The following is a 27256-nucleotide window of genomic DNA, read 5'->3' on the forward strand; positions in this document are numbered from 1 at the left end:
ATGATCGTCAGAAATGACTTTGTCAAAGCAACAAAAATAAATAGGGCTTTACAATGATGGCGACAACTCAGAGAAATGTTGGGTTCAAGTGGGTTAAAATCTTTTGGGGTCACTTAGAAATGTCCTTATTTTTGAAACAGAAGCACATTTTTTGTCCATTAAAATAACATCAAATTGATCACAAATACAGTGTAGACTTTAATGTATAAATTACTATTGTAACTGGAAACGGCTGATTTCTAATGGAATATCTACATAGGTGTACAGAGGCCCATTATCAGCAACCATCACTCCTGTGTTCCAATGGCATGTGTTAGCTAATCCAAGTTTATCATTTTAAAAGGCTAATTGATCATTAGAAAACCCTTTTGCAATTATGTTAGAACAGCTGAAAACTGTTGTTCTGATTTAAAGAAGCAATAAAACTGGCCTTCTTTAGACTAGTTGATTATCTGGAGCATCAGCATTTGTGGGTTCGATTACAGGCTCAAAATGGCCAGAAACAAAGGCCTGTGTACTACTCCCTTCACAGAACAGCGCAAACTGTCAGGGAGGTGACCAAGAACCCGATGGTCACTCTGACAGAGCTCCAGAGTTCCTCTGTGGAGATGGGAGAACCTTCCAGAAGGACAACCATCTCTGCAGCACTCCACCAACCAGGCCTTTATGGTAGATTGGCCAGACGGAAGCCACTCCTCAGTAAAAGGCACATGACAGCCCACATGGAGTTTGCCAAAAGGCACCTAAAGGACTCTCAGACCATGAGAAACAACATTCTCTGGTCTGATGAAACCAAGATTAAATTCTTTGGCTTGAATTCCAAGCGTCACGTCTTGTGGAAATCTGGAATCATCTCTACGGTGAAGCATGGTGGTGGCAACATCAGGCTGTGGGGATGTTTTTCAGCGGCAGGGACTGGGAGACTAGTCAGGATTGAGGCAAAGATGAACGGAGCAAAAAATATCCCAAAACCTGTTTTTGCTGTAACATTATAGGGTATTGTGGGTAGATTGATGAGGGGGAAAAAATGATTTAATCAATTTTAGAATAAGGCTATAACATAAAATGTGGAAAAAGTCAAGGGGTCTAAATACTTTCAGAAGGCACTGTAGATACAAGCAAAGACCATCACAAATAGTGTTTCACCATTTATTGAGTACGGTGACAAACAGCAAAGGTGTCTAAGGTAATATTTGAAATATCTAAATATAATGTAACCTACCAATCAACGTATATCAAGTGCTGTGGAGGGCACAATCTTACAATGTTGCAGTCCAGAAATGAAAGCTTTACCATCTATGCCAAAAGCCTGGGCCTCTGATGTAGACCTCTCGTCTCTCTAGGAGAATTTGTGTGCCCGGGACCCATAGCTACATCGAAAGGATCCCACCCTGTTCACCGATGTAGCAAGACATTTACATTACATTTAAGTCAATTAGCCAGAGCAATTTACAGGAGGAACTACGATTAAGTGCCTTGCTCAAGAGCACATCGACCAACTTTTCACCCGGTCTGCTCTGGGATTTCAACCAGTAACTGTTTGGTTACTGGCCCAATGCTTTTAACCGCTAGGCTACCTGCCGCCCTGACAAGACTGTGTAAGACAAAACCCACAAAGACAACAGGCAAATAAATGCATACAGTATGTGATCTTAATGTCTAAATAGTGACGACAGGCCTAGTTCAATCTGCAGGACTTTTGTGAGAGACAATGAATAAAGATACACGTGTATCTGTAGTGGGGTGTTCTTTAACTCTAAACTCTCCTCACAGGAAGAGCGAATCAGCTTGGTTGATCTCTGGGAACAGGACACACGAAGAGCTGAATAGATCATGTGAGACAAAAGTGAGAGACAAGAATGAATACAAGAATGATCATCACAGTAAAGGAATGTAGTTTGTGAGCTCGAAAATGAACATCCTGACTGAGGCTCTGCAATTATCCATTATGTTGGCATTTCCTGTTTGTCAGTATGAATGAAACGAGTGGGTCCTGCCTTCATGACTGTGTTAGATTTACACTACTTGTCCTATAGATCTTGGAATAAACTGAAAGCTAAAACGCTCGTCGTCCCTGGAAGCTTAATGTCATTGTGTAGGAAGGCGAGGAGATGGGGATAATTTCATGAATATTCACGAGTCTTAACATCGAAACCCGTCGGGTGATTAGTTGAGCCTTTTTGAGTGTGCGACCTCACACATTATGCCCTACAGACGAGTGCCGTGTTCAAAACAAAATGGGAACTGGGAAATCTCCAACTTCGATACCTTCCGACTGGGAAAAATTGGCTTGAACTGTCATCCAACTCTTTCTAGAGCTCCGACTTTTAGATCTGAAGATCATGATTTGACTTCAGTTATTTCCGAGTTCCCAGTTGTCTTGAAGGCACCATAGGTTAACGATGGGATCAGCAGGTCATCTACAGAGCCGCCTGTTAAGCTAACTCGTGGCGCCGGCATGAGTAGACATCAACGACTGCACGTGTTGGAAAACCCAGCTTTACCAAATTAATTGGGTAATAAATGAAAAGCCTCACTAGATAGCTATCCTGAACTAAAATATAAACGCAACGTGTACAGTGTTGGTCCCATGTATCATGAATTGAAATAAAAGAAAGTCCAGAAATAAATTAAATAAACCCCAGAAATGTCCATACGCACAAAAAGCTTATTTCTCTGAAATTGTGCTCAAATTTGTTAACATCTCTGTTATTGAGCATTTCTGCTTTGCCAAGATAATCCATCCACCTGACAGGTGTGGCATATCAAGAAGCTGGTTAAACAGCATGATCATTACACAGGTGCACCTTGTGCCGGGGGGACAATAAAAGGCCACTCTAGAATGTGCAGTTTTGTCACACAACACAACGCCACAGATGTGTCAAGTTTTGAGGGAGCGTACAATTGGCATGCTGACTGCAGGAATGTCCACCAGAGCTGTTGCCAGAGAATTAAATGTTCATTTCTCTACCATAAGCCGCCTCCAACGTCGTTTTAGATAATTTGGCAGTACGTCCAACCGGCCTCACAACCGCAGACAACGTGTATGGCGTCGTGTGGGCGAGCGGTTTGCTGATGTCAATGTTGTAGACAGAGTGCTCCATGGTGGCGGTGGGGTTAAACTACGGACAACAAACACAATTGCATTTAATCTACGGCAATTCGAATGTACAGAGATACCGTGATGAGATCCTGAGGCCCGTTGTCGTGCCGTTCATCCTCCTCCATCACCTCATGTTTCAGTATGATAATGCACGACCCCATGTCACAAGGATCTGTTCAGAATTCCTGGAAGCTGAAAATGTCCTGCATACTCACCAGACATGTCACCCATTGAGCATGTTTGGGATGCTCTGGATCGATGTGTACGACAGTATGTTCCAGTTCCAGCCAATATCCAACAACTTCACACAGCCATTGAAGAGGAGTGGGACAACCTTCCACAGGCCACAATCAACAGCCTGATCAACTCTATGTGAAGGAGATGTGTCGCGCTGCATGAGGAAAACGGTGGTCACACCAGATACTGACTGGTTTTCTGATTAGGGCCCAATGAATTGTTTTTTCAATTGACTGATTTCCTTATGTGAACTCTAAGTCTGAAAAATCTTTGAAATTGTTGCATGTTGTGTTTATATTTTTATTCAGTATATTTTAGTTTCACTGTCTGATCATTCAAAAAAAATGATCTCAGCCCACATATTGTTATTTTTAATCTTTCCACGAACGGTTTGCTGATGTGTTGCTTGATATGAGCAAGTTAACACATATGTATCAAAGAATAGGACATTTTGTCGAAGATTAGTTAGTGGCTACTGCCTGGCCAGTGATGTAGCTAGCTGCATTTCAGTAATTAGCCATCCTCCTAAATGCGGTGGTCAGTGGATAAACTAGCTATGAGTTGAACATACAGTATTTGGCTGAAAATGATCTAGTAGCCAGTTGTTGTTGCCCATCGGGGAATCATATCTAACCCGCTGGCTCCTGAAGCCTATGTGTCCACATGAGCTCCAGAGTCTAGCTAACGTTAGCTAGCTAGCATTGCGAATTAGCATTTCGCTAACTAGCTGAGCTGTTTAAAAGAAAATGGCCGGTTCTGAATCAAACCCTATAGACACCTTTCTGTGTTTATAAACATTACCGTACGAGAGCGATGTGCTCAAGTTGTTGGCAGAACAAGGGGCAGTTCTTATAGAACGCCAGCAAATAAAGCCTCTATTTACATGTTTCTAATGAGTGCATTTCACACTACTTTTAGATTTTAATTGAATTTTAAAGCTCGTATGAACGTTTCGCTTAATATCACTGGTCCATGTTTAATACAATGTTTGTGTCATCATCGCAAATCAACTGCATTATACTTGAAAAAAAAAAAACACTTAAACTTCTTTTGGCTAGCTTTGTCTACAACCTATATCAGCGAGCGTTAGCATTCTAGCTAACAATTGCTGCATCCAAAATAGTTACTTTGCGAAGATCACAACCAAATATAATCTTAGCGACTGTTAACAAGCAAGAATCAAAATATCATTGTAAGCGTATGAGAAACCTCCAAAAGTTATTTTGTTTAGAAGTAATAACTTAAATCTAGGCTATGTTGAATGGACGGCAGATGACGATGTCTTTTTCTTACTGCCACCAAGAGTCGCGCGCGTCTGTGCGTGACGTCAGTGTGTTGCGTTCTGGAAAAGGGTCAAGCCCTCCTTGAACACTCATGAATATTTGAGACTCATTAATATTCATTCTGGCTGTATATATACGGCGGAGCTGACGGCCATACTGTTGGCCTTGCAGTGGGTGGAGGAAGTCAGGAAACATATTCCAGATCATCTGGCTGTATATTCTGTTCTGTTCTGAATACTGCCCCTTGTATCTTCTTTGCATGCACCACGTGTGTCATGCTGTTGACAAACTCGGTTATCGTTTGTGCTTAGGTTATGAAAATGATGCCTCTCATCATCTCAACTGGCCTTCAGGATTTACCCACCCCAACATACCTGAAGAGACTGTAACTGACAGCCAAAGCAAATAAGGTATTTGATGACGCTTTAAAATGTATCTCTATCTATTAAGCTGTTCTGCTAAATGTCTTTCATTTCTGTCTTTTGATACCATGAACGTACAGATGCGCTGGGTAAAATAAAAAATGTTGCTTGCATCATGCTGCGTTAAGAGCATTGTGGCAGGAAGCATAATTGCACGTTTTATTTTCATCTGACGTTTTTAATCTGGAATTTAACCGTAGAATGTAAGATATTTATTGGATTTGAAAGGTAACTTTTAAACCAGCGTATCTGTACGATTCCCTGAGCTTTTTAGTTTTTTCAATCTGATGTTACATTTCATCTCTTTCATCTGATTCCTTTTGCTTTCAACTTCCTTCTTCCCACTACGTCTGTACATCAGATGCTTTCAACTTCCTTCTTCCCACTACGTCTGTACATCAGATGATTTCAACTTCCTTCTTCCCACTACGTCTGTACATCAGATGATTTCAACTTCCTTCTTCCCACTACGTCTGTACATCAGATGATTTCAACTTCCTTCTTCCCACTACGTCTGTACATCAGATGATTTCAACTTCCTTCTTCCCACTACGTCTGTACATCAGATGATTTCAACTTCCTTCTTCCCACTACGTCTGTACATCAGATGATTTCAACTTCCTTCTTCCCACTACGTCTGTACATCAGATGATTTCAACTTCCTTCTTCCCACTACGTCTGTACATCAGATGATTTCAACTTCCTTCTTCCCACTACGTCTGTACATCAGATGATTTCAACTTCCTTCTTCCCACTACGTCTGTACATCAGATGATTTCAACTTCCTTCTTCCCACTACGTCTGTACATCAGATGATTTCAACTTCCTTCTTCCCACTACGTCTGTACATCAGATGATTTCAACTTCCTTCTTCCCACTACGTCTGTACATCAGATGATTTCAACTTCCTTCTTCCCACTACGTCTGTACATCAGATGATTTCAAATGATCTGATTGTTGTCTACGTGTCTTCTAATCTTTGGACTCCCGTTAACAGTTTTCTAAGTATGTAAAACACTTCATCTTGTTTTGATCAGTACATGATCTGTACTCTGTTCATGCCACTGCACTACTTTGGTCATTTCTATTTGCTGTAATATGTTCCTCTTTCTGTAATTGTTCCATCTATTGTCACTGTATTCTGTTACTCAAACGTATTGGTCGAGCTTTAAATAAGATGAATCTGGATTAAATATTTTTCTGAGCTACAGTTCATATAACAGCTCTCGTGGACGTTCCTGCAGTCAGCATGCCAATTGTACGCTCCCTCAAAACTTGAGACATCTGTGGCATTGTGTTATGTGACAAAACTGCACATTTTAGAGTGGCCTTTTATTGTCCCCCAGCACAAGGTGCACCTGTGTAATGGTCATGTGGTTTAATCAGCTTCTTGAAATGCCACACCTGTCAGGTGGATGGATTATCCTGGCAAAGGAGAAATGCTCACTAACAGGGATGGAAACAAATTTGTGCACAACATTTTAAGAAATAAGCTTTTTGTGTGTATGGAACATTTCTGGGATCTTTTATATCAGCTCATGAAACACGGGACCAACACTTTACATGTTGCGTTTTATATTTTTGTTCTGTGACTGGATGCTTTACTGAAATGGATTTCAACAGAATATATTCATAGAAATATGTTGTTATCTGTATTCGAGGCTGTCAATAAGACACTTCTTGAATACAGTAGTCTAAATTGTATGTGCATTTAGGATGATGCAGATGTGGAGGCTAAATTATAATCACACAGAAAGGGTTACAAGAGTGTTCAAGACAATGTATAGATACATATTTGTTCACATCACATCTTCTTTAACATGGTTGATTACAAGCATACAGAGCAAAACACAGAGATGCAATTACAAATGACTTTATTCTTTATTCGGCTCATGTTACATGGAGAATAGAGAGAAACTAAAGCACTACAGTCAGGAGATTATCAGAAAGGTCCGTCTGAGAGCTTCACTCTTCATCATGTCCTTTCTGTGACAGGAGATGGATAAACGTTACAAACATTAACCACTGTATATTCTGAAAACATTTGTGTTTCTTTAGTGTAAGACGTTGTGGGGGTGGGGTGGGGGGGGGGGGGGGGGTGTTGCTTAGCCTAAATCTAGGAGATATAAAAAAAATATATAATTTTTGTTTTTTTACACATATTTAAACACATTTTTGGTGTAGGCACAAAGCTACTTTCATACTTCCATTAGTTAAAAAAAAAAAAACTGGATACCTTCAGACAAGTCCCGTGACACTTCTGAGGGTCGTAGAGTAAAACAGAGAACACCACCCCTGTCCATATAGTGGTCATAATAGTTCGTAGGTCAAACTGGACGCTACAGACGTTTTCGCGAAAAGGCACATTTTTCAGGATGTTTTATGGGCTGACAAACACCGCTCTAGCTCTGCCACCTTTCTACCGCAGATGTGGAAGTGTGACACTGGCGGATGCGGTGGATTGAGACGAATCTCTAGTTTAAACTGACTGATTTTTGATGGGGATTTTTTGTTGTTTATGTAACTTAGATTGACGCACCGTGCGTCAATATACACTGCGTGTTTTCAAATGTAAATTACACAATGGGGCAACTCCAATGAGTGTTTATTAAGGTATGGAATACACTAAATATCATGTACTAAAACACTAATGTAATGGACCTGACATTACACCAACTACCAAATTAATAAAGATTTTACAACACTTTTAAAGGTGCAATGATGTCAAATCAAATAAGTAAATTAATATTAAATACATTTGGCTATTGCTTTTCAACTAGTCATTATTACAATAAACATTTTCAATTAAAACAGTGTTGCTTGCCATTGCGTAGTAAGTGACCACTGAAACCAGGAAGTGTGCAAATTATAACCAAAGCAACTGACCTGGGAGCAGAGTCACAACTCTTGGCCTCACTCCTCATCCTTTCCTTTCTGTGACAAGAGAAGATAGATTTTTTTAATATATATTTTACATTTTTTTTTACCTTTTATTTAACTAGGCAAGTCAGTTTTAAGAAGAAATTCTTATTTACAATGACTGCCTAGGAACAGTGGGGTTAACTGCCTTGTTCAGGGGGCAGAACGACAAATGTTTACCTTGTCAGCTCGGGGATTCGATCTAGCAACCTTTGGGTTACTGGCCCTTGGTTATAAGAACATTGTAATCCTACTGGGAAACCTTTATATTGCCATATAGGACGTGCTCTAGTTAAAATTACAATAAGCTTCAACAGGTAAGTAGTATACACTTATAAACTATGAACATCATGTTGACCCCATACAGATAACAAACCTGTTATGTTAATGTTAATGGTCCTGATTCTCCTTAGATCTACTATGTAATCAATTCAAAGTTTGCAAAAACATTTTATAGTTGCAATATTGTCCAATGAACAATTAAAGTAAAATGAACAGTAGATTCATTTGATTCTTAAATTGTAGGTATTACATAAAATGTGTTTTAAAAAATGCAATGTAACATTCTTTTTTTTTGGGGTCCCAGTTTCTTTAAATCCCATGTATTACCATATTAGCTACATAGGAAGGTACAGTGTTTCAGTGGAATTTGCAGTGTAGGTACATTTTCTTACTAAAGACAAAATTCTGTAAGTCAAAGAATGTAATGAATATCAATGTTGCGGAGTGGTTATTACATGCAGTATAATTGCTAGTAATTATAATGCTATGGGCAATTACCCTATAACATAATAATCTCCAGTGATTTGCTATCGAGGAAATGACTTGAGGCTATGGTAGACACAAGGTTGAAATATCAAAGTTAATATTGAAGTTGTCTTTTAATTTTAATTTGTTTATCAAATGAATGAATGTAAAAAACTGCAACCGGTATAAAGTATAATCTTTGACTGTTATTACACTGTACCTACTTATAAAACTACCATGGAAATATCTTAAATGTGAAGTGTGGCCTTTTTTGTTCTATAGGAAATGTATCTATGAAACCATTGGGACCATTAGCAGTAAGCTATTACATTTAGAGTTGATCCTGTCTTGTATAGTTTTAGAACACAGTGGATGCCCGCAAATTAATAATATAAATGTAGATATTCATATGTTAATGATATTATGGCTATTGGATATCATACGCCTTAAAAGTATTCAACGTTAAGGCTTCAGCCATACATTACATGGGGGAGTCATTCAATTATAATTCATTGAAGATTGAAACAGCAACTACTGACCTTGGAACCAACATCCCGACTCTTGGCTCTCATCTTATTGACCTGAGACTCAGCAATATCAGCCCTCTCCTCTGCCTCATCCAGTTCATGCTGAATCTTGCGGAATTTGCCCAAATTGGAATTGGCTTGTTCCTCCTGTGAAAAATATGGATGATTTAGTCTCTAGCAAACGTAACAATTCATAAATGACAGATGCATCAGTTGGATGATGGAAGGTTTTGTACTTACAGCCTCCTCTGCAGTTCTCTTGAAGGATTTGACCTTCAGCTGCAGTTTGTCCACCAGGTCCTGCAGACGGCTCAAATTTTTACGGTCTTCCTCAGTCTGCACCAGAAAACAAGGGGGAAAAAATAGGGTCATATATATTAACCTTCATTTTATTCTGAGCATGTTCATAGTGCAACTTTGATGTACCTGGTAGGTGAGTTCCTTGATTCGTCTCTCATATTTACGGACTCCTTTCACAGAATCGCCACCCCTCCTTTGCTCCATTTCCACTTCAGTCTCTAGCTCCCTCACCTGGAAAGATATGACGGATGTTAACACTATTTCCAGTTATGTTGTTACTACTACATTCAACATTGAAGCTAGAAATGTTTTATGTTCATTTATAGAAGAGAAGGTAGGTTTGTCTCAAACACTTACTCTGGCCTCCAGCTTCTGGATCTGCTTCTTGCCCCCCTTCATGGCGATTTGTTCAGCTTCATCCAGGCGGTGCTGCAGGTCCTTAATGGTCTGCTCCATGTTCTTCTTCATGCGCTCCAGGTGAGAACTGGTGTCTTGCTCCTTCTTCAGCTCCTCTGCCATCATGGCAGCATCAGTAATGGCTTTCTTGGCCTTCTCCTCAGCATTTCTGCATTCCTGCACAGCCTCTTCCACTTCAGTCGAAAGCTGGGATGTGTCACCCTCTAGCTTCTTCTTCTGGCTCAGCAGGCTGGTGTTCTACACATATGTTTGAGGAATTACTTTCATATTATCTTCAACATTTTCAAGTTGTGTATATTTAATAAGGCTATCTATTGTTGTCTATCAATGCCTTACCTGAGAGTGCAGTAGCTGAACTCTCTCACTGACATCCATCAGTTCCTGCTCGGCCAGTTTGCGGGCTCTCTCAGTCTGTTCTACCAGGGACCTCAGCTCATCCAGTTCAGCCTGCATCAGGTTGTTGCGTCTCTCCACAATGGCAATGTTCTCCTTCAGGTCATCACCACCACGTAGAGCATCATCCAGCTGCAGTTGAGAATCCTGTGGAGAGAATTTTTGTTTTGTTAGAAAGAGGTACCTGAAATACCCCAGATCTGTTTAACAATTTTTTTTTTTTTTATCATTCGTCATTATTGTAAAAATGTATTTCTAATTCAATTGGAATTGACCCCAACCCTGGATTAAATGCTGGGGAAGTGTTACCTTCAGATGGGCATGGAGACCCTTAAGTTGCTTCTGGGCCTCTCCTGCCTGCCTATTGGCCTGGCTGAGCTGGATCTCCATCTCATTGAGATCTCCCTCCATCTTCTTCTTCAGCCTGAGAGCTTCATTCCTGCTGCGAGTCTCTGACTCCAGGGAGCTCTGCAGGGTATCCACCACTCTCTGCTGGTTCCTCTTATTCATCTCCATCTCCTCATCCTTCTCCACCAGTTTGCGCTCAATGTCAGCTTTGACCTGGTTGTACTCCAGCTGTGCTCTCAGGATCTTGCCCTCCTCATGCTCCAGGGAGCCCTATGGCAACACAACACACATTGTATGTAAAGTCTTCTAATACTTTACCCTCAGTAAATTGTGTCTAAATTGTGTCTATCAGTAAATATCTTCCAGTCTCACCTCAGCTTCCTCTAAGGCAGTCTGTATCTCAGCCTTCTCCTGCTCCAGCTGTTTACGGATCTTCTCCAGCTCATGGACGCTCTTTCCTCCCTCACCAAGTTGCTCAGTCAGATCAGAAATTTCCTCTGTGGGGAAAAGAATTACACGTCAGTATCTTGTGATGACAAATCTCTTTAATAATATTTAAATGATTGCCTGAAATGCAGGCCAATAATACTGATGCTCTGACCTTGTATGTTCTTGTTCTCTCTCTTCATGGTCTCCAGATGATCCAGAGACTCCTCATAAGAGTTCTTGAGTTTAAAGAGCTCAGTGCTGAGAGATCTAGCTTCTTTCTGGGAGCTCTCCAGCTCAGTCTGAGACTCCTCAAACTTCTGCTTCCATTCAGCCAGGACCTAGTATAATCATACAGGTATTGTAAATGGTTTGAATAAACAGCATATGATTATCATGTATTATAATGAAAGTTAAGGAGACTGTCCCATAATAATACCTTGTCGAAATTCCTCTGCTTCTTGTCCAGAGCGGCAGCAGCTGCATTGGATCTCTCCACATCCACCATGAGATCTTCAATCTCATTCTGGAGTCTGTGTTTAGTCTTCTCCAAGGAGGAGCATTTAGCGTTAACAGCTTCCACAGCTTCCTCTGCATCCTGCAGACGCTGAGCCAGCTTTTTCCTAGATTGACATAAATGGGAAACTCGTTTCAGAACAGCTGACTTTATTTTTCTATATATATATATATAATGGTTGTATATCAGGTAATTCATGTATCTTTCATCATATACTTTTGTGTATCGCTCATTCAGCCATGGTTGAATGGCCTTGAAAGTAAGAGAACATCCTTACTTTGCCTCTTCAAGCTCCTCGGTCTTCTGGATGGCATCAGTTTCATACTTGGTTCTCCACTGAGCCACCTCAGCGTTGGCCTTGGACATGCCACGCTGCAGCTCAGCCTTGGCCTCCTGCTCCTCCTCATACTGCTCCCTCAGCAGGTCTGAGTCATGGCGAGCAGACTGCACTGCATGGGCAAGTGCGTTCTTTGCCTGGAAAATAAATTAAAAAAAATAATATGCAGTTATGCAGGAGGATGAATGTAGTTGGATAACAGATTCTGCATTTATTGTATAAATACCTTGACTTCCTCCTCCAGTTGTCTTTTGAGGTCTTCAATCTGCTGAACGTTAGACTGCTTACCCCTGGTCAGTTGGGAGACCAGAGAGTCCTTCTCCTCCAGTTGTCTGGCAAGTTCACCTGTTTTCATCGATTTTTGATTATTTCAATTAGATTCTTATTGTGGATGTGGGTATTCATTGTAGCTGTTTATGTGAATGTTAATGTTAAGTTGTTATACCATTCTCAGTTTGAAGCTTTGCTTTCTGCATGGTGAAATCATTGATGGATCGCTGTCCTTCCTCAGCTTTCGTCCTGTATTCACTCATCTGGTCCTCTAGAGTGCGGCACATTTTCTCCAAGTTTGTCTGAAAACATGTTTTTTTTTAAAATATAATGCAGCACAACCTTCATAGATCATATTTCTGAAACTAAGAGCATGTGCAGTGCCATGTGCGATATCTATCTGATCTCAGAAAAGGCTTGTATTTCATAATGATTAATCCACTGACCTTAGTCTTGACAATCTGCTCCATGTTGGAGACCACATCATCCAGCTCCAGCCTGAGCTCACTCTTCTCTTTCTCCAGCTTCTGCTTCACTCTCTGAAGGTTGTCAATCTGCTCTCCCAGGTCAGCTACACTGTCAGCATTTTTCTTCCTCAGAGTGGCAGCAGTAGCCTCGTGCTGCAGAGTAGCCTCTTCAAGGTCTCTGCGCACCTTCTGGAACTCAGCCTCCCTCTTCTTGTTCATCTCAATCTGGGAAGCAGTGGCTCCACCAGCCTCCTCCAGCCTCTCGCTGATCTCTTCCAGCTCTCTGGACAAGTCTGCCCTCTGTTTCTCCACCTTGGCACGGGCAGCTCTCTCAGCCTCCAGCTCTTCCTCCAGCTCTTCAATGCGGGCCTGAAATGGTCAGAATTGAACTTTTCTGGTAAAAGCAGTTCATTAATTAAGTTTAACAGAAAGATTATATTTTCAACGATAATATTGAAATACCTGCAACTCCTTCAGTTTCTTCTGAAGCTGGGCACTCATGGCCTGCTCATCCTCAATCTTGCTGTTGAGTTGGCTCATTTCAAAGTCCTTCCTGATGAGTTAAAAAAACAATGGCTTATTTGAAATATTTGTATGATTTTTGGGAGTTGTGAACTTTTCGGCTATACAATAATATTAGTATGTAAACAGTTCAATTTATTTGTGATCTTACTTCTTCATCCTCTCCTCCATCTGCTGCTTGTCGTTCTCCAGGTCCATTAGGCTCTCCTGGGTCAACTTCAAATCTCCCTCCAGCTTTCTCTTTGCTCTCTCAAGGTCCATCCTCACCTTCTTCTCTTGCTCCAGAGACCCTTCAAGCTGATAAAGGATATATCAAACAATTTTAGGCGTAAACCATTTACTGTATCCTATTTTTTAGGATATGACTAATTATGTTGTAATATCTATCGATACTAATTCGATACTCACGTCATCAACTTGCTGTTCCAGTTTGGCTTTGGCCTTGGTCAGCGTGTTGACTTTGTCCTCCTCACTCTGCAGGTCATCCAACGTTTGCTGATGAGCCTCCTGCAGCGCCTTCTTCTCTTTGGTCAGCTTGGCAATGATTTCGTCCAGAGCTGCCATCTCCTCAGTCAGGTTTTTAACCTAAAGAAACACTCTTGTGTCATTACACTTTCATCCACACCAATTATTTGGAGTTTTTAAACAACCCAAGAATGAAAATAAACTTTGACCTTGTTCTCTGTGGCGTGCTTCTCCTTCTCCACTTTAGCCAGAGTGAGCTCCAGGTCATCAATGTCCTTCTTGAGTTCTGAGCACTCATCCTCCAGCTTCCTTTTCTTAGCGGTCAGCTCTGAATTCATCTCCTCCTCATCCTCCAGTCTCTCTGTCAGCTCTTTGGCTTTGGCCTCAAGCTGGATCTTATTCTTGATCAGCCCCTCGCATCTCTCTTCAGCGTCACCTAGAGTGTCTTCTGACTGTCAACGTGTCAAAATATTGCAAGTGCAGTTAAAGTCGGAAGTTTACATACAGAGACCCTCAACGCCAAGGAGGAGGTGGTGTTCGAGGCAGCTCTGAGCTGGGCCCGAGGCAGAGTGTCAGAGACAGGACCTCACCACCTCCATAGACAACAAACGCAAGGTAACGGGATTACAGCAACAATGCCAGTAACTAGTAACACAACATTTTAGCCATTATGGCAAGAGGTTGACGAGGTTGCTAGGTGTTGGGTGAAGGTCACTACATTATCTTATGAAAGTAGTTATTGTTGATATCTTATGCCGATCTATGATAGTCTGGCATGTTTGTATGGCTCCTCAGTTTCTAGTGTGTTATGTATTTAGGGTTTACTAGGTGTGGTTTTAATATATGCAGTTAAAGTCGGAAGTTTACATACACTTAGGCTGGAGTCATTAAAACTCGTTTTTTAACCACTCCACAAATATCTTGTTAACAAACTATAGTTTAGTATATATCAAGTCCTTCAAATTTCTGAAATTTGGTTGGTTGTAAAATATTCTGTATTAATTAATTGTATGACATCGATTTATCAAATCATGTCTCATCCCTCTCTTTTGTTTTTCCATGTCTCTTCCTGAATCCCAAACCAATCCCTTCCCGTAAGCCCTTGATTTGCACGTTCACAAGTGTCTCCGCCATATTCACATAGAATCCCAAACCAGTCCCTTCCCCTCAACCCTCGGTTTGCTTCTGTCATATTCACTGGTGTCACAAAGCTGAGGGAGTGAAAATTATCAAAGGGGGTAGGGGCTAATTAGAGACCAGCACCTCTGTAGGCTCCAGGGAAAAGTGCTATCCCAACATGCATCGGAATATGTTTGGACTTGGCCCAATTTCATATGAAGTATTTCATATGAAGTATGAAGTAAGTCTTGCCTAATGATATGACACATGCATTTGTTTGTCTTTTTCTTTGAGGTGTGAAACATGTAACAAAATGAATTTTTTTTAACTTTTAGCAGTCTAACGTTCAGCAGATTGAAGACCTCATTTTTAACTGTTATTGAGTTTTTGATTTTGTTAATCTTGTATCTTGTTATATCTTCAAAGAATTTATAAAATACATTTTCATTATTGTACTTTTTTCCTTAAATTGCATCATTGAAGTCACGAATGTGTCCTGTAGTTGATCGGGTTTATTGATATCCACGCCGCTCTGGAATTCACCCCTTTGAGTTTTGCCTTTAATAAGTGTGGCAGCAAATTAACCTTCAAATGAGTTAAGGCTGGTTTGGGATTGGGCCTCAGTCATGCTAAGAACTCGAAAGGCCATTTTTACAAAGGATGGGACTGCAGCAAAGGGACTAGTGCAGTTAAAGTTACATCAAAGTAGCGTACAATGTGGCTTTTACTCACAGATAGGACTGCCATTTGCAGGTCATTCTTCTCTTGGAGAAGGGAGACCATCTTCTCTTCCAGCTCCTTTCTACGAGCGTCCGTTTTAGCAAAAAGCTCTTTAAGCTTCAGGAATTCTTCCTTCATGTTGGCCATCTCTTTCTCAGTCTCTGCTGAAACCAGCAGAGGTTTGATCTTAAAGAACATCTTCATCCAGGGCCAATTCTTGACACCCATGAATGCACGAATGTTCCATTGGATCACAAGCAAGGCATCCCTGTGAATTGTTATGAAGTTAGCTTGTTATACAACCCTTTCCACCTCCACCATATTGTCTGCAAGAAGTTCTTATCTATTGTTTTTCCAACCTGCGGTCAACAATTTTCTGGAACTCGATCCTGGCAAGTAGACCACGTGATCGGGCCTGCATGCCAGTGATGATGAGAGCGAGACGGTCATCTCTCATCTCCTCAAGGGTACCCAGGAGGCCAGCCTTGAAGAACACCTAATATAGATATACAGAGACATATAAAGGTGGGTGGGTGGATGTGTGTATATATGCAGTACACATCAATGATTTTACTGTGTATATGGTAAAGGACGGATAACAGAATTCCATTCAGATCAGCTGGAGGGGTCAGCCAATTAATTATCCTCCTGAGCAGCAGGTGGCAGTAAATCACCAACCATGTTGTTTTTATACTTCTAGATTATGCATTCTAGCTCAGTAGGTGCTAGTGTGAACCTTTTTCAGTTTATTTACCAACTTCCAATAACACACTCATGGAAATATAAGAAAACCTAATTGACTTCTTTAAAATAGATCAATGCTCAATGCCGCTGGCCATTCTGTCATAAAAGTGGCCATTGCAACAGTTGTCTAGATCAACTCTATGGGCAATTCTCAGTTTGGCCCTGGTTTTGGTGATAGTGGAGGACCCTTTATTTGCTCCTATCTTTCCCTCCTGATTCAACAGGCCATATTGCCTCCCATCTATTTAGAGAACTTACCTTAGTGTGTCCTAACCTGTACTGGGTGTGGTCAATGTCCAGAGAGCCCAGCAGTTTTTCTGCCGCCTTCACGTTGTCAATGAACTGACCCTCAGGGATAGCATTTGGATTGAGGATGCGATACCTGAATTAAAATCGCCAAACAATTATCTTCAATATATATTACAAGTCAAAAAGTTTGGACACACCTACTCATTCTAGGGTTTTTCTTTATTTTTACTATTTTCTACATCAAAACTATGAAATAAAACATGGAATCATGTAGTAACCAAAAAAGTGTTAAACAAATCAAAATATATTTTATGTTTGAGATAGTAGCAACCCTTTGTCTTGATGACAGCTTTGCACACTCTTGGCATTCTCTCAACCAGCTTCATGACGTAGTCACCTGGAATGCACAAGCTTATTGTGTGCAACAGGGAGTGGCATTTCTAGCCTGTCTATCTATGGCTAACAGTGTTGACATGATGTGCTCCACCCACTCAGTTTTGCACCACGAAACATCAGAAAATGACCAAAAAGAGTCGAACATAGAGCTCATAGAGCTCATAGAGCTCGTCTACTTTTACACTATGATTTGACTATTGGATTGATCGCGTTTTGTTTTTTTCATTTTTAAGGAATAGTTTCAGTTCATTTCACGTAACAGGGTTGACCTTTAAAATTAGGGATATATATTTAAATACATTTTGTTATGAATCCCTAATCACATTAAATAAATAATAATCTTCAGATATTACTTTGTCAAAGCAACAAAAAATAGCTAGGGCTTTACAATGATTTGTGAAAATTTGGATTCATTTTGCTATCAAGTGGGTTAAAAATCTTCCGAGAGGTCGCATAGGATGCACAGCTTCAGAAATTGTTTTACAAAGCTGATTTATAAAATTTTCCATGTGGTCCTATATTAAAACAATTTCTACTTAAATTGTCAAAGGGACTCAAAAGACCCTCCTTTCCTGTTAGAAAGAAAATGTATAACATTATTTCAAAAAAAAAAATGTTTTACCTTTGTTTGAAATCAGCATACAGGATCCTATTGGGGAAGCCCTTTCTGCAGATCCTGATGCCTTCCAGCACACCGTTGCAGCGCAGCTGGTGCATGACCAGAGGATTCTCCATGGCCCCAGGAGTCTTGGTCTCGTTGGGGATGAGGCAACGCACAAAGTGGGGGTGAGTAGACCTCAAGTTGGTCATGAGTTTACCCAGGTTCTCCTGTGAGTACAACACATGTAGAAAATCTCCGTTGGCGAATTGAGTCTCACGAGTACCTCACGGAGTCACAACGGCATTGAATGCTAACAATCCAATCCACAGCACACTGACATCTCAAACGTAATGTAATATCGTGTGCTGTGTGTGTGTAAAAAGCTAGATTGATTTCATGTCAGATCTACCCTGTGCAGTGCAGACACAGTCTGGAAGGAAGAGCCTTTCTTCTTCTTACCTCCTGCTGCTTTGTCTTCACCTGATAACCACATAACAATTAGATTATACATGTTGTTATTGTCTTCACCTGATAACCACATAACAATTAGATTATACATGTTGTTATTGTCTTCACCTGATAACCACATAACAATTAGATTATACATGTTGTTATTGTCTTCACCTGATAACCACATAACAATTAAAATATACATGTTATTGTCACATACACCAGATAGGTGCAGTGAAATGTTTTGGAGTAAATTAGTTTTAAGTGCCTTGCTCCATGTCGGTTCAGGTATTCGAACATGTAACCTTTCTTTAACTGCCCCAACACTCTAACTGCAAGGCTACTTGCCGCTCCTCTGTTCTGTCATGTCAAATGTTATACACTTTAAGTGGTTTGTTGTCTTTGCAGATAGAAACATATAGTACCTCCTTCTGCACCAGCGTAGCTTGCAAAGAGATTGGACAAGAACTTAAGACTTGACTTCTGGAACAGTCCGACCACAGTCTCATTCAGCGGGTCCTTGTTCTTCACCAGCCAGTTACCAATGTTGTAGTCAACAGTGCCAGCATAGTGAACCAGGGAGAAATGGGCTTCCGGTCTTCCCTTAACAATCTTGGGCTTCTGGAAGCATGCATTTTTACCCAGATGGGTGTCATACAGCTTGGCCTTGAATGTAGAATCACTGGCCTTGGGGAACATGCACTCCTCTTCAAGGATGGACATGATACCCATGGGCTGGTGGAAGGAATGAAAATCAATTAGTACTAAGAGAAAAGCATAGTGAATTAATATCAGAATCATTTGTCTATGAAGATTTCCCTTGTGATGCTCATTTTGTTTGAAATCTCAAAGATAACTCGGGACACTTTATATAAACTACTACAAAACTGAAGACACCAACCCTTTCAATGAGGTCAATGCAGGCAGCCAAGTCCATGCCAAAGTCAATGAACTCCCAGACGATGCCCTCTTTCTTATACTCTTCCTGCTCCAGCACAAACATGTGGTGGTTGAAGAACTGCTGCAGCTTCTCATTAGTGAAGTTGATGCACAGCTGCTCAAAGGTGTTGAACTGGAATAGAAGTTCACAGTTACTTTATTTTGTTTTAGATAAATTATTTTATGATGTGTTCTTTTTTTTCCCCTTTTTGTTGTTGTTGTTGTAATTTACCCCCATTTTCTCCCCAATTTTGTGATATCCAATTGCGATCTTGTCTCATCGCTGCAATTCCCCGAGGGGCTTGGGAGAGGTGAAGGTCGAGTCATGCATTCTCCAAAAGGAGTCGCTTCAGCGCAATGAGCCAAGTAAAGTCCCCCCCCCCCCGGCCAAACCCTCCCGTAACCCGGGACTCCCGTTCATGGACGGTTGTGACACATGCCTGGGATCGAACCCGTGTCTGTAGTGACACCTCAAGCACTGCGTCGCAGTGCGTTAGACCGTGAAACACTCACATCAAAGATCTCAAAGCCAGCAATGTCCAGCACACCAATGTAGTGCTGCCGAGCGTTCTTAGTGTCCAGAGTAAGGTTGATTCTTATCACCATCCACAGGAACATGTTCTCGTAAATTTTCTTTGACAGTGCACCGATAGAGTAGTACACCTACAAAATATTGAGGGAAAAAATGACTGAAACATAGGTTCAACATGAACGAATTGGGACAATTTCCCAGACACAGATTAGGCCTAGTCCTGGACTAAACATCCTGCTCAATGGGGGAATCACTCATTAAAATATTAGCAACTCTAAACAGAAGTTTTATACTCACAATTATTAGCTCCTGGAAATGTACAACTTTTTTTTTTTTTTAGACTCACTTGGTCGACACTCTGACCTTTGGTGACCCATTCATTTCCTACTTTGACCCTCGGGTGACACAGCCCCTTGACTAGGTCCGCAGAGTTCAGGCACATCAGATATGCGACTTTGTCAACATCTGGAAAGGATTTATGGTTTTATGGATGTAGGCGGCGGCATTCTGACCGTCAGATTTTTCAAAAGATTACTATATATCTATCATAAGTACCTATTATACTATCATTAAGTATATATATATATAGATTACTATATATCTATCATAAGTACCTATTATACTATCATTAAGTATATATATATATAGATTACTATATATTAAAGTGAGAGGTTTTAAATCCTCACCCTCAGTGCCATCAGATTCTGCTTGCTCCTCCCTCTGCTTGTTCTTAAACTTCATGTTGCCGTAGTGCATTATGGCCCCAGTCAGCTTGTAAATGCCATTAATCTCTTCTTGAGAGAAGCCCAGCACATTAAAGGCATCCTAGTTCAGAATAAAATACAATTTTTTTTGCATTGGATAGAAAGTTGGACAGATGAGCAAGGAGAGATGAATGGAAATTGACATGAAAATTGACTTACATCAGTAGCCATTAGCTCATCAGAATCATCAATGGAAGTTACTTTAATCTCTCCTTGGGAGATGAAGGCGTAGTCATAGGGATTGCTGGTGATGAGGAGCATCTCTGAAAAGATTTGAACAGCACAGTTGAATGTGTAGTATGTCTATGGTACTGTTTATTATACAGTGTTTCTCAATCTTTTTTGTAACTGTAGCAGCTAATTTACTGACAACGATCAGTTACATTCCAAGGACTGGTGCTGGTCCACAGACCCGAGGTTGAGAGTAGAGGTCGACCGATTAATCGGAATGGCCGATTAATTAAGGCCGATTTCAAGTTTTTATAACAATCGGTAATCGGCATTTTTTTTGGGACACCGATTATGGCCGATTACATTGCACTCCACGAGGAGACTGCGTGGCAGGCTGACTACCTGTTATGCGAGTGCAGCAAGGACCCAATGTAAGGTGCTAGCTAACATTAAACGCATCTTATAAAAACAATCAATCTTAACATAATCACTAGTTAACTATACATGGTTGAGGATATTACTAGTTTATCTAGTTTGTCCTGCGTTGCATATAATTGATGCGGTGCCTGTTAATTTATCATCGTATCACATCCTACCTAACCATAAACATCAATGCCTTTCTTAAAATCAATACACAAGTATATATTTCTAAACCTGCATATTTAGTTAATATTGCCTGCTAACATGAATTTATTTTAACTAGGGAAATTGTCACTTCTCTTGCGTTCTGTGGAACAGAGTCAGGGTATATGCAGCAGTTTGGGCTGCCTGGCTCGTTGCGAACTGTGAAGACTATTTCTTCTCAACAAAGACCGTAATTCATTTGTCAGAATTTTACATAATTATGACATAACATTGAAGATTGTGCAATGTAACAACAATATTTAGACTTAGGGATGCCACCCATTAGATAAAATACAGAATGGATCCGTATTTCACTGAAAGAATAAACATTTGTTTTCGAAATGATAGTTTCCAGATTTGACCATATTAATGACCTAAGGCTCGTGTTTCTGTGTGTTATTATATTATAATTAAGTCTATGATTTGATATTTGATAGAGCAGTCTGACTGAGCGGTGGTAGGCAGCAGCAGGCTCGTAAGCATTCATTCAAACAGCACTTTCCTGCATTTGCCAGCAGCTCTTCGCTGTGCCTCAAGCATTACGCTGTTTATGCCTTCAAGCCTATCAACTCCCGAGATTAGGCTGGCAATACTATAGTGCCTATAAGAACATCCAATAGTCAAAGGTATATGAAATAAAAATGATATAGAGAGAAATAGTCCAATAATTCTTATAATAACTACAACCTAAAAGTTCTTACCTGGGAATATTGAAGACTCATGTTAAAAGGAACCACCAGCTTTTATATGTTCCGAACTTAAACATTAGCTTTCTTACATGGCACATATTGCACTTTTACTTTCTTCTCCAACACTTTGTTTTTGCATTATTTAAACCAAATTGAACATGTTTCATTATTTATTTGTTAAAGTAGTTCAAATAAAAGTGTTCATTAAGTATTGTTGTAGTTGTCATTATTATATATATATATAAATATATAAATCGGCCGATTAATCGGTATCGTCTTTTTTTGGCCCTCCAATAATTGGTATCGGTGTTGAAAAATCATAATCGGTCAACCTCTAATTGAGAGATATAGTGTTCAGTGTTCTATTACTCACCTAGCAGTTCAGGTTTCTTTTGGGACAGGATCTGGTAGAAGATGTGGTAGTCTCTCTCAGCCTTGAGCTGGAAAGTGACGCGTGACTTTTCCAGAAGATCTGATACGCATGGAAAAAGTACATGTGTATTTTATGAATCTGTTATCAAAGAGATTTGTTCAAAGCTGATCAAATTGAACTTTTACTTACAAGTCTCAATGTCAGCAGACGAAAGTTTCCCAGTGACTCCAAAATGAATTCGGATGAATTTACCCTGTAAGGTTTTTAACCAACATATTATGTACACCAGATAATACGGTGATAGGATTTGATAATACAGACGTGTTCTCAAACAAGAGGGGTAAAAAAACGTACGAATCGGGAGGAGTTGTCATTCCTGATGGTCTTTGCATTACCAAAAGCCTCCAGGGCAGGATTGGCCTGGATGATTTGATCCTCCAGGGTCCCCTTACAAACCAACATCCATACAGTGTTACATTTCTGTCATGAATATCTCAATGAATTTGTCAACATGCTCATGTGTTTCATTTAGGATGGACCTTTTTTTCTTCTGCTGCACTTTTCTTTCCAGCAACAGCAGCAATGCTGGCAAAGTACTGAATGACTCTCTTGGTGTTCACAGTCTTTCCAGCACCGGATTCTCCACTGGGAATGGAAATACAAAATGTTGATGTTTCAACATTTCTCCTAATTGGAAATAGCCTCGAATTGATAAAACCTTTGGTTGAGGTACTTACGTGATGAGGACAGACTGGTTTTCCCTATCTGTTGAAAGAACAGGAATTATCAGTAAATAACACAGGTCATTTTTTTACAAAATATAGTTTGATGTTTTGAATGTACTTAGAAAAACAACAGTTGCATTTTTACCTGATAGCATGTACTGGTAGGCATTGTCAGAGACGGAGAATACATGAGGAGGAGCTTCAGTCCTCTTCTTGCCTCTGTAAGCATTGACAACAGACTGATCGTACACTGGCAGCCACTTGTATGGGTTGACAGTGACACAGAACAGCCCTGAGTAGGTCTGTGGAAGACGAGAGCGGTGCAGATTTAAGTTATATTCATTTGAATCCATGTTTTTGATTTATTGGAGATATCAGCAGGTCATTACTTACGTAGATCATCCAGGCTGCGTAACGCTCTTTGAGGTTAAACAGCACAGCGGGTTCGTGCAGGAAGGTAAACATCGCCATGTCCTCAATTTTATCAAACTTTGGCGGGTTCTGGGGGTGGCAGTCAATCTCCTTCACGACAACAGTCTGAAAGAAGAGTAAAGTACATTTCCACCGTTTCGTTTCATTTCATTTTCAAGGTTCAGCGGTATTCTATTTAATATCAGTAAAGGAAAAAGAATTGTTCCTGTTGTCTATCCACGTTAAAACCTTTTTTTTATTAAAACCATTCACCTTCCCAAACTCCGTGTCAACTGTGATTTTGTCCCCATCTCTGGTGGTGATTGTGCCCTTGACGTACTCAACCTCAGGGTCAGGCACATAGCACTCCCTCTTTATGTCAAAGGGTCTAGTCTGGCATTCCATCCTCTCCTTGTCTGGTTTACGCAGAAAGGGAGCTGCTGCCCCAAACTCCTCCATGACCATGTCCCCCATCCTGAAATCTGTACAGGGAGGAAACAGAGAATATCTACATCCGTCCACAGTGTCATTCAAAATATCCCATTCTGACATTAGCAGTTGTAATGCCAGCAGCATACCACCCTGCATCCCACTGCTGGCTTGCTTCTGAAGCTAAACAGGGTTTTGGTCCCTGGATGGAAGTGGTGTTGGATGGCCAGTAGGAGGCACCCTTTCCTCTGGTCTAAAATGTTTTTTCTCCCAATGCCCCAGGGCAGTGATTGGGGACATTTCCCTGTTTACGGTGCTGTCTTTCGGATGGGACGTTAAACAGATGTCCTGACTCTTAGTGGTCACTAAAGATCCCATGGCAAGATCCCGTGGCACTGGTAAGAGTAGGGGTGTTATCCCGGGTGTCCTGGCTAAATTCCCAATCTGACCATCATGGCTGCCTAATCATTCCCAGTTTACAGTTGGCTCATTCATCCCCCCCCCCCCCCCTCTCCTCTCCTCTGTAACTATTCCTCAGGTCGTTGCTGTAAATGACAATGTTATCTTAGTCAACTTACCTGGTAAGATAAGTGTTAAATAAAAAAATATAATCTTTCCAGGATAGTTTCAAATAGTATTTATTCTGTGCAGTCTGAATTGAAAAGCTGTTTTATGTTCCTTTCGTTTTGTTTCACACTGAATACGTGGTTTTGTTGAGTTCATGCTTAAAGAAGACAGTTTATTTTCATCACAGGGATCGGACCTTCAGTCTTAGGTAATTGTTAATACTGTATTTATTTTTCCTTTATTTAACTGGGCAAGTCAGTTAAGAACAAATACTTACTTTCAATGACGGCCTAGGAACAGTGGGGTTAACTGCCTTGTTCGGGGGCACTCTAACCACTAGGCTACCCTGCCGTGTGAGCAAATTCCATTTCGAATGAGATGCTGACAGATGGTCACATGGTTTATTTTGTGTTAAATGGGTTGTGGTGTACAGTTATAATGTTATTACTATTATATGTATGAGTCCTTACAATGTTTCATAACTCAACATATACCATTTACAATAGGTTATAAATGACTGATAATAACTCTAGCTTCTTGTAAGAGGATACTGTATCCGATCCTTGCTAATATGAGCCACGTTACAATTCTCACCAAGTAGGTCAACATTGGTGTTAGAAGTGGGATGGTGGCCATGAGGCACAGACAGACGTGTGAGGGGGGCTCATGTGGTCGAAGCACTGGGATGCTTCTTTCCTGTTCGGAGAGGGAAGTGTAGCGATCCTCACTAATGTGAGCCATGTTACAATTCCCCCTAAGTGAGTTAACCCTATCAGTGCGATGTGTTTGACTTTCTCCCCAGCGACCCGGATTCGCTTCCCTGCCCCGCTGTTCGCAACAATACTTACATATTATAAGCAGTTCATAGTCACTTATGTCAAGTCTTATAATGCTTAATGATCGTGTCATGATAATATTTGTATGGCTTCAATAAAATGTTACTCTTAGCTAGGATTCTCAATTGATGTCCTGGCCTGAATAACAAGTTGATCTCAAGCTAGAGAGACTGCTGTCTTCAACCTCAACACGTGCTCTTGTGTAATGAATTACACATTAAATCACCTTCATTTCACTCAGACTTTTGATGGCCTAAATTCAATTCATTGCAGAGACAGTTAAGGCAAAATATACTGCTGTAAACAACTATAAAAACTATTTCACAACAACAACTTAAACAACCAAGAAAATGCATGCCATGACTTAAAAAAAAAAAATATATATATATATATATATATATATGTAGGCCTGTGCCTTAGTCAAGAGAGTGTATCTACACTCTACAACCTTAGTGTGGAAGTTTACGTTCCTTACCTGTTGTTGGTCAGTGGTCACCTCTTGGTTTGGTAGAAAGGATCTCTACTGAGAATGAAATAGACAAATCCAAAGACCAGCATCAATCACCTGAACAGCTATGTATTTGCTGATTGGTGCCTTGTGATGCTGTAGGAATCATAGTTGTTAGGTCCTTTAATCATTATCTTCCTCATCAGGCTGCCTCTATGTGCTTACCTTTAGGATGACGGTCCGGTGCTTTGTGCTGCTCTGTTTCTCTCCAGACCTGCATCTCTCTTTATAAAGGCTGTTGTTCAGCCCTATATGGAGATGGGACATGCAAAAGTTACTCTGATTATTTTTAAAAGATCTGTATTTGGAAGTAGAGGTGTGTGTGTAAGGCAGGCTATCAATGAGGGCAGAGGAGGGGACAAAACCCCCGGGGTGTGTAACCCTTTGCATTTCAACTTTTTCTTTATCGAAACTTATTGTACAATATTACTGAACTTCTTAACATTATTAAATCAACACAGATGATAGCTTTTTAGAATGAGTCCAATTCATAAAGCTGACATATGGAATTGTTTTAAAATGTTCATACCATGGATCATTTAGCTATTTGATTTAGAATTGTAGGACCCCTGTAGGTATAATAATAAAAATGTATTTGATCAAATATTGAATTTTGCCTTTACTACTATAGCACATAGAAACGCATTGAATAGCACATTCATAAATGGCAAAAAGACAGTCAAATCATAAATAATAAGGAATATGGTTTTGAAGTCTCTGTGCTAATTCTAGGAGATATATAAAAATGCTTAGGATTTTATTTTTTTATTTTTTTTGACACATTTCACCCTTTTTTTGGGGGGGGGGCACAAAACCTTTTGTGAGAAGACCGGTTTTCGGGATGTCTCCCTGTTGCTCGGCCACCTTCCACCTCAGATGCGGTATGCCAGATATCTCTAGCTTAAAGCTGCAGTACGTAACTTTTTTGGGCGACCCGACCAAATTCACATAGAAATATCTGTTATAGAGCTGTCATTCTCATTGAAAGCAAGTCTAAGAAGTTGTAGATCTGTTCTATTGCCGCTATTTCTACGTTTCCCGTTTTTAAGTTTTGTTTTTGCATATTTTACTTTCAGTTTTGTCCACCAGCTTCAAACAGCTGAAAAATACAATATTTTTGGTTATGGAAAATATATTTCACAGTGGTTTCGATGGTGCAATGATTCTCAACACTATTATTGCTTTTGTCACAAACTGAAATTATGTGAACTATTAGAATTTTAGCCACTAGGAAATTTATTTTAGCTTTAATCAGGTACAGTATGTGTAAAGTTGTATTGTGCAACATAGAATGTGGCCCCTCCAAAACACCAATAACCTGTGCTGTAACACCACTGACACAAATGTAACACCAATGACTTGACACAAATTATTTTAACTATTTTGTAGGAATTGCTGATTTTTTTTCTCGATATATTTTCCGTAAATATAATGCTTTAGTTTAATTAATAAAATAAGTATCTACTCAAATCGCGTCACTACTTATCTACACATCAGCGTCGGGATAAGCCAATTTGTTACCCCCACAGTTTTTGCAGTATAATTGTATTTATTTATTTAACCAGGCAAGTCAGTTAAGAACACATTCTTATTTAAATTGACAGCCTACCAGGGAATAGTGGGTTAAGTGCCTTGTTCAGGTCGAAGACCTTGTCAGCTCGGGGATTCAAATCCAGCAACCTTTCGGTTATTGGCCTAACGCTCTAACC

General features: G+C 40.2%; 1 protein-coding gene across 2 annotated transcripts; it reads right to left on the reverse strand.

The window, feature by feature from the left end:
- Positions 1-6902: 6902 nt before the first annotated feature.
- LOC106589989 (myosin-7) lies at positions 6903-25796 on the reverse strand. Of its 2 annotated transcripts, none has more exons than XM_014180467.3 (40): positions 25713-25796; positions 25515-25562; positions 23481-23689; positions 23190-23333; positions 22942-23098; positions 22809-22836; positions 22611-22716; positions 22426-22518; positions 22261-22324; positions 22072-22170; positions 20374-20477; positions 20137-20275; positions 19797-19915; positions 19432-19581; positions 18881-19051; positions 18405-18714; positions 17939-18009; positions 17551-17756; positions 16542-16665; positions 15899-16035; positions 15552-15807; positions 13910-14152; positions 13644-13820; positions 13387-13532; positions 13176-13266; positions 12693-13082; positions 12422-12548; positions 12203-12321; positions 11917-12113; positions 11562-11745; positions 11298-11463; positions 11069-11193; positions 10658-10966; positions 10292-10495; positions 9896-10192; positions 9665-9769; positions 9479-9574; positions 9251-9385; positions 7932-7979; positions 6903-7031 (listed from the first exon to the last, which is right to left on the reverse strand). In XM_014180467.3, exons 3-39 carry the CDS (start codon positions 23679-23681, stop codon positions 7959-7961), a joined length of 5811 nt encoding a protein of 1936 aa, XP_014035942.2. In that variant the 5' UTR covers positions 23682-23689; positions 25515-25562; positions 25713-25796; the 3' UTR covers positions 6903-7031; positions 7932-7958. The 2 variants fall into 2 exon arrangements, with proteins under 2 accessions (XP_014035942.2, XP_014035943.2); XM_014180468.3 differs by having other exon boundaries at positions 25515-25559; positions 25713-25771.
- Positions 25797-27256: the final 1460 nt, after the last annotated feature.

This window comes from Salmo salar, chromosome 28 (genome assembly GCF_965601325.2).
Source record: "Salmo salar chromosome 28, fSalSal1, whole genome shotgun sequence".
In the NCBI taxonomy this organism is placed as follows: Eukaryota; Metazoa; Chordata; class Actinopteri; order Salmoniformes; family Salmonidae; genus Salmo; species Salmo salar.